Raw genomic sequence first — 8,113 nt, forward strand, 5'->3', positions numbered from 1 at the left:
GTACCTCTGGTGCAAATTACTGACCTCTGTCATCATTTTAAGTGGGGGAACTTGCACAATCGGTGGCTGACTAAATACTTTTTTGCCCCACTGTAATACTGGAATAAAACAAGGAAAGTGGACTCTTCTAAATTGTTTAGAAACTGTTATTTGAAACCATTAAACACATTTTATGCTAAAAACTTTAGAGTATCTATAAGGATATCCTCCATAGTTGTTTAACGTTACATAAAAAAAGTTGTCCTATTATCATGTTTAGTAATTTGCAGATAATGTCTTTTGTTTCCATTTTTAAAAAAAGTAGGAGAAGTGCTGTGTCCTCATCAGAAATGAAATCATATCTACTTGTTTTGTTTAAATTGTATACTCTACTGTAAGCTGTAAGACATACTGTGACTGAGAGTGAGTCAGGCACACAGTTGGGGGTGTAATAGGAGTTCTGATTGGTTGGAAACGGTGCTGTATCTCAGCCAGATTGTTTTGAGATTTCCTGAGAACGTCTGAAGTGCCTAACACAGACATCCTAACCCTGACAATCGGCCAGGCAATCAGACTGTCTTGTGTTGTCTCCCACAGCACCACTGCCGGCGGTGCGGCCGGTGTTTCTGTGATAAATGCTGCAGTAAGAAAGTGCCGCTGCAACGCATGTGTTTTGTTGATCCGGTGCGGCAGTGCGCCGAGTGCAGCCTGGTCTCCCAGAAAGAGATGGAGTTTTACGACAAGCAGCTCAAAGTGCTTCTGGGAGGTGAGGACTCTCATACTTTAAAAAAAGGCTTAGATCCAGAGCGTCTGCCTGGGTTTTGTTTTCCTGTAATCATGCTTCGACACATTGACTCCATGCAGAAAGCCAGAATATGATCAAAGTAATTTCTGAATTAATCTTATCAGTCCCTTCCTGGTAATCCTGTTGATTGTGGGACAGTGTGCAGCTATAAATACACAGCAACAGTGTGGCTCCTTATCAAGAATCCATCAGCAGCCTGGAGTGTAGAGGAACAGCCGGCTGCACGTTTGGAGTTTGTGTGTGTTTGTATCAAAGGCTCAGTATGACGGAAAGAAAGAAATAAAGATGAAGAGCTCGAGCAGCAAACACTGCCATACTTTGTTTTCTCCTCCTGTTTGACAAATGAGCCACTGACTTGGAAACAGTCCTCAGGTTTTCACTCTCCACTCTCGTGATGTCTTTGTTAGTGTCTGAAATGTGTTTATGTCCGCCGTAACAGGAGGCACCTTTGTTGTCACTTTGGGAACGTCGGAGAAGTCTGAAACCATGACGTGTCGCCTCTCCAACAATCACAGGTTAGCTCTTCTTTAAGTCCGCACATACTTGACATACCAAATATTTACTTTACCTGAATTACAAAAAGCTACCTGTCACATCTGGCCATGTTGTTTTTTTCCCTTCTATGAAATGTCTCCGTCTGCAAATTAGGCTGCCAGCTGAACAGGATCAAATATGTCCGACTCAGTCTTAGGAAACATAAATAACATCTGTACACAACAAATAAGTACCTCAGTTTTAACAGTTGTGGTCGAGGGGGGGAAAGGGGAATGCATTTGAATGTTTTTGTTATAAAGAAGAGTGGATAGCATAGATTCAGATCTTACATTAGCTCATAAAATAACGAGAATACTTATAATTAATATTAAAAAAAACAAACAGTTTTATTTGCACCAGTTTTTGGTAAGCTGTCTGTCTCTGACCTGAACATCAGATATCTGTTCCTCGATGGTGAAAGCCACTTTGAGGTTGAGCTGTCTCGGATCTCCAGCATGCAGATTTTGACAGATGGGACAAGTCCAGGAGGTGAGTGTGTGAAATAAAAATGTGTAACAAGTAAGCATATATATGCGTGTGTGTGTTTAATTTTTTGAGCACCTTTCTCTCTGTTTCTTTCTCCCGTTTCCTCCTCGAGATGTTGTCACTAACTGATAAATTTCTGTTTTTTCTAAACTAACAAACGTTCTTTTCTCTGCTGCTTTGGCCGCCCGGTGCTTCTTCCTCCGGGCTCAGAGAATGACATTCACACTTACACCAGTCTACTGGACAGTCACTTTATCTCTGAAGGTTAGCTTTCATTTGCTTTACAGTGTCCGTCTGTCAACAGTTCCTCATCGATGTCGCTGCATTTCTGCATGTTTCCCACATCAGCTTTCTTTCTTTGCAAGGAAGCTGCCTGAAAATGGAGCGTCTGATACATCTGCGGTTCCTTTTTTATCACTCGGTCCCCGAAGCATCTCAGAGGAAACTGAAATGTTTGGCATTTCAGTTTCCTGATGTTACTCTGATCATGATTAATATCCTAAGCAGCCTGATTAACCGATTCATTTGGCAGAAATTCAGTTGATGAGTAGTCATTCATCAGTCGCCAAAATAATCAGACGGTTCACTCAGAAGGTCTTTCAGGGATACATGTGGGCTATTTCTTTATCATTTCTTCACAAACTGGGCAGGAAAAGCTTCCGAGTTGATTTCATGCTGCAAAACAAATCCACACACTGGTGAGCGGCGAATGATCACAGGATCGTTTCCATGGTAAAGAAACTTTTGCATAATGCTCCATCAAATGGTCAATGGGCATGTCAGGATTCAAGCGTATTACAAGGACAAATCATGTGGGCACAGTTTCAGCAGAAGGTGCAAGCCAATTAGACAGACTGTAAAAATGCATTGATAAAGGCCTGTGAGGTATAGGAAGTGTATAGCTTGACTTGGTGTCCTAACAGCTCTTAACAGAACAGGTGCACAGCAGCCCAAAACATACTATGAAAGCACCCAGAGAATTCGAGTTTTCACTCATTAATAGAAAAATCCCCTCAGCTGAATGAGTTGATGAAAGCTACAATGCTCATAAACATGATTTCCATTAGAGAGATGAGTTTGATGCTTTTGGGACACTGAACCTCGACTGTTGCATGTTTCCTGACATGAAATCATTTCATCATCAGTGCCGTCACGTGCATTTCCATTAGTGTTTGCCTTATGTTGTTTTAAAACCATCGTCTGTTTCTGTCCTGTGTTTACACTCTTCTAGTTTCTGACATATGTTAAATCTCATTTGAAAGGGTCCAAGGCTCAGTAGAACTGTGATTTCATGGGGAAAAGGGATATGTAGTGACTTAATTTGTGTGTCAGACTGTGTACAACTTGATGTTTGCATGAAAAAAACTAAAATGACCTTTTTTAAAGTTGCTTTTTTTGTTGTTTGACTCAAAGAATACAGTTTACTTAACAGACAGAGGATGTCTTTCAGTCATTTTTTTAAGTGTGTGTGTGTGTGTGTGTGTGTGTGTTGTGTTGTGTGTGTGTGTCTGTGTGTTGTGTGTGTGTTGTGTGTGTGTGTGTGTTGTGTGTTGTGTGTGTTGTGTGTCTGTGTGTTGTGTGTGTGTGTGTGTGTGTGTGTGTGTGTGTGTAGGAGGTCAAGAGCCAGTGGAATGCTACTCCATTACAAGCCGATGGGCTCTCAGGATGTCCAGCAGCTCCGCATGGAGGCAGCAGATGATAAGAAGGTGGCTTCATTATGGTTGTCTGCAATGCACAAGGTAAAAAAATAAGCAGCACACCTAAGACATGCAGTGCAGATAGGTAACAGTTGCCCAGCCCACTTAAAGTGCCTAAAAATGGTTGGAGAGGAGTGAAAATGATTTATTATGCTGGAAATAAAGAATTGTGCTAGCATAAAATCAGGTCAGGGACACAAAAGAGTCCCTCCCTACAACAGACACTGCTTTATGTCCTTTATTCACACACTGGTCCTTGCCATCACCAGTGCGTGAATGGGTGGATGACTGAATGTGTAAAGCGCTTTGGGGTCCTTAAGGACTAGTAAAGCGCTATACAAATACAGGCCATTTACCATCTAAATAATAAGTAAAACAATCAAAACAGAGTTTTGATTCATGCATCAAGTTGTAGTCCCACAGATAATCGCCTCAAATGTAAGCTTATCAGAAGTGAAGTTTTGAATGTATTACTGTAAGCTGAATGTTTTGGTTTGTCAGTCATGCAGAGAAGTTTCTGCATCTAATATTCAGCTATGAGTTTAATTAGTTACACATTTTTCTACATTTTTGGGTTGCAGAGAATAATATGGCTCTGAATAAGCACCTCTTCATGTTTTCTTGATGTTTTTCTGTTTGATGGTGTCATTGAAATGCTTCTCATTAATATGGTCAGTCAGCCTTATTGCAAACATTTGATAAAAACATGGTGGTGGCGTGCTAAATAACAGATCAAAAGGCAGAACAAAGGACAGCTCAGGCTGATTATAGTGCTGTGGAGCAAAGTCTGGAAAGGTGGATGTAGTATCATAACCTGTCCAGTGGCGCCCCCATCAGGCCAGAGCTTACACTTTTATTTATTTACTTTACATGTTTTTAAAAAAAAATTAAAATTTTATTTTATTTTTTGTCTAAAAAAGCCATCAGTCTCACACAGCACTGTAGCTGAATGTGGTCTGTAGCGTGCTTGTTGAGACAAAGCAATAAGAAATCAAGAGCGTTTTTATTTCCAAAACTATGAAACTAACTTTTTCTCTGCCTGTTCTTTCCAACAGGCAGCCAAACTGCTGTACGAAGCTCGAGACCAGTGAGGACCAGAAGCGAAGCTCCAGGCAGCACACACCCAAGTGTTTTGTACCCATCTCGGTCGGGTTTGGTACCCTTTGGATATTATTAACGCCACTTCCTCTTCTGCTTATCTGTCCGATTCCTCATTGGTTCTTGATACCAGTTCCATTCATGGTAATTTTTGCAAATGTTTGTATGAAAAATGACTTTTATTACCTCTATAACCAGTACTTTGTACATAATGTTTACCACAAGTACGCTGCTTGGACCTATTTTTAAATTTTAAATTTTTTTTTAAAGAATTTATTTGACGTTGACTTCATTTAATCCTCTTTTGTGTTAATTCATAAATCAGGGCATGCAGCATTAATGTTTCGACTCAAAAAATATAACAAGAAGAAGAAGGTTTGTTCTTTTTTTGCCAATTTAAAATTATTTATAGAATTCATTAGATTTTAATTTAATTTTTTAAAACATTAAACATGTCACAAAATGAGGCATCGCACCTTTTTTATAAACCATCTTCCATGGTTGAATTATGGTGACATTATAACTTTGTTATGCTGCTACAGGAGAAGTGATGAAGTGTGTCTTTGCAGGTTTACTAGGTCACCTTAACAGAGCCAAGCAGGGACTTGGTCATTGAACTGTCCGCAGTAGCCAGATCTTCCACACAGAGCGTCATCACAAGTAGTTTGAAGGACAAATCCACCCTGAAATCCTTTATCGCAGACAGAAAAGCAGCTTTCTGTGATGCTACCGGCACTTCAGGATTCAGCTGTGCTGCATTTCTGGTAATCTCATAATAAGAAAAGGTGTGAACAAACACAGTTGTTCCTGAAATGCCAATAACATCACAGACTTGCATCCAATTTATATGAAAGTAACATTACATGGTGGATTTTTCCTTCAGTTCCGTTTAAATGTTGAAAGTTTAGGTGAAATCTTCTTTTTCAGTCAGTAGCTGCTTCAAATATTCACACTCGTACATCTTTAGGCCTTTTTGTCTAAAAACTTCAACTTTTCACTGATTCTAGTGAAGTATACACACAAATACATAAATGCTTTAAATATAGTTTCATGCATTAAAGTTTTGTACAAAATATATTGCTGAATACTCCTACTTTAGCACAAGCTGTGTATGTATTTGCATAATTTTTAAAGCTGAACATATGACTAGTTTTTGTAATACTTGTATATTCCTTTTTGCCATTACTCTAAAGCCCCCAAACATTTTTAATCTTTATTTTTGTCATTATTGTGCAGACCAACAAACAGGATGTCAGATCTCAGCTATCCATCGGCCATGTTGAATTGACGGGTCTTTCAGTTAGCAGGTTGTTACTTAGTTATGCTAATCAAAGACATGATGGTTAAAGTGTTGAGCACAAGAAAACTATAATTTTCATTTGCTTTGCGGACAAATTTATATGCTAAAGTACTCTATTTTTAAAGAAGAAGAAACTGAAAGAAGGTGAAACTAAAGGCTGTTTAGTATGTGGCTTTAGTGTTCATAGAAGCCCAGTTTTTACTGTTAAAACAGTTTAAAATGGGGGTAGTTTGGGGAACTTTGGATGAAGCTGTATAAAAATCATTATGTTTGTCTTAAAAACATTTATTAAGTAATAAGCGTGAGCATTGTGACACAAAAAGTCACATTTGCAGGTGTATGTCATGGTCTTCAGCACAGCGGCAGATACTTACTGTCAAACTTTGAGCATATAATAATAACAGGTCGTCATACTGTAGGCGGCGTATATACCGGATGTCAAATAAATGAACTTCCTGTCAGGAGGAAAGCCCTGGAAATAGTCAGTAAAATTAACTTTTAGGTTCTCTTTTTTTTAATTAAACTGTGTACTTTGTTCTACATCTGAGTTAACGTGTCCGTTAAACGCACAGCAGCTCGTCAGCTGTTAATGTTGTAATGCAAGTACAGTGTGGTGCAGTTTTACAGGCATCTGCGTGTCTTCCTTTTTCCCCAAGCTTGAGGAAAGAAATTAATGGTTTAATAGAGCACAGAACGGGCTAACATTTGGTGAAATGTCTGACTCCCCCCTCCCCCCACTTTACCGCTTGTGAAAATCGCAGTGAAAAAAAATGTTCTCCACCCCAACACACACCCCTTTGTGACAAAGGTTATTTTTATACTCACCTGAGAATTAATGTTGCTGTTATTTGGTTTCATGTTCTTCGAAGAGACGATAGTGAAGTGTTTGTTTGAGACATTTGTGTGTTCCTGCTTTGAAGTATTGTTGTACATTGACAGGGTGTAAAGTTTTCCCATTCAACAGTTGCTGGTGATGAAAACGGATGTTAATGACTGCACAGTCTACAACAAAAATGATCTTTAGTCATGCATTCCCCCCCCCAGTACCGCATATTGCACACTAATGGGATATTATTTTTACTCCTGTGTTAATTTTATTTAATTTTTTTAATCTCAGTAACACTCTGAACTGAAACTAATTTGTTCAAGTTTAATCAGTTGAGAACAGATGCACATCTACAGACTTTTGTATCGTTGGCTCAGTGTGCAGCTCTTTCTTTTAAAATGTAATGATTTTATTCTAAGTTCGCACTACATCACTTAAAATCACCAAGTCAGCCAGTGTTTGTATCTGCACTTCATGGCCACTTTTTCCCTATCAAATCTTTTATTTTGCTCAAAATGCTAAACTGCATCCCTTCGATGGATTTTTCTTTTAATAAAGTCCAGTGTTTTTAAATCTGCTGTGCTGTTGTTATTTGAAAATGGGATTCCTGTATGAGGTGAAGAAATGCTGACCTGGTAGAAGATTTCAAGGCCATCATTCTACATTGACCCAACATTCAAAATAGTTTCCAATCTTCGTAAAATTCATACGCCACAGGTGTATAAAACCAAGCACCTAGGCATGCAGACTTCTACAAACATTTGTGAAAGAATGGGAGCTCAATGAATTCCAGCTTGGTACCATGATAGGTTGACCATCTGTGCAACAAGTCCAATCATGAAATGTCTTAACCTACTAAATATTCCAAACTCAACTGTGAGTGGTAGAAGCAAATGGGAATGACGGCAACAGCCAAGAAGTGGTAGGCCTTATAAAATCACACGACGAGGTTGTAGCATAAGCTGAGGCAAATAACAGATCAAGAACAGAGCGCTTCAAGGACCGAGTTTCCATGGCTGAGCAGCTGCGTCCAGTGCAATGCAACGCGTCAGACACAGTGGTTTAAAGCAGGGGTTCTTAACCTTCTTTTGACCTCGGGCCCCAACTTTTCCACTACAAAGTGCCCCGGGGCCCATTCAGATATTAACTGTATTGAATACATTATTGCTTTTGGTTTGATTTATATTTAATAACTAAATCAAATCGACTTCATTTTAACAGCTAAAACTCATCTTTTCTCTTCATCTGCATTTTTGATCTGAAAGTAGAAACAACTATAACGAGGAGAAATGGAATTTTATAGGTGACAGATTGTTCTTCTGACCAATAAGCTGGAGTCAGAACCTGTGATTTATCCTCCCTGACTATTGAGTGATTTTATATGCTGA

The 8,113-nt window shown here is 39.0% G+C and overlaps 1 protein-coding gene across 3 annotated transcripts in view; it reads left to right on the top strand.

Moving 5' to 3' along the window:
* The window catches only part of zfyve21 (zinc finger, FYVE domain containing 21), a 17,179-nt gene extending 9,881 nt beyond the window's left edge, over positions 1–7,298 (top strand). The window contains exons 3-8 of one of the 3 annotated variants that reach the window (XM_042212854.1): positions 577–745; positions 1,224–1,299; positions 1,716–1,807; positions 2,015–2,068; positions 3,417–3,543; positions 4,557–7,298. In XM_042212854.1, coding sequence (XP_042068788.1) covers positions 577–745; positions 1,224–1,299; positions 1,716–1,807; positions 2,015–2,068; positions 3,417–3,543; positions 4,557–4,848 — 810 coding nt within the window. In that variant the 3' untranslated portion in view covers positions 4,849–7,298. Of the gene's footprint in view, positions 1–576; positions 746–1,223; positions 1,300–1,715; positions 1,812–2,014; positions 2,069–3,416; positions 3,544–4,556 lie in introns of all 3 variants that reach the window. The other 2 variants (XM_042212855.1, XM_042212856.1) reach the window with 2 other exon arrangements.
* The last annotated feature ends 815 nt before the right edge of the window (positions 7,299–8,113 follow it).

This window comes from Haplochromis burtoni, unplaced genomic scaffold (assembly GCF_018398535.1).
Source record: "Haplochromis burtoni strain Fernald_Lab_line unplaced genomic scaffold, NCSU_Asbu1 Contig_396, whole genome shotgun sequence".
NCBI classification, from domain to species: domain Eukaryota; kingdom Metazoa; phylum Chordata; class Actinopteri; order Cichliformes; family Cichlidae; genus Haplochromis; species Haplochromis burtoni.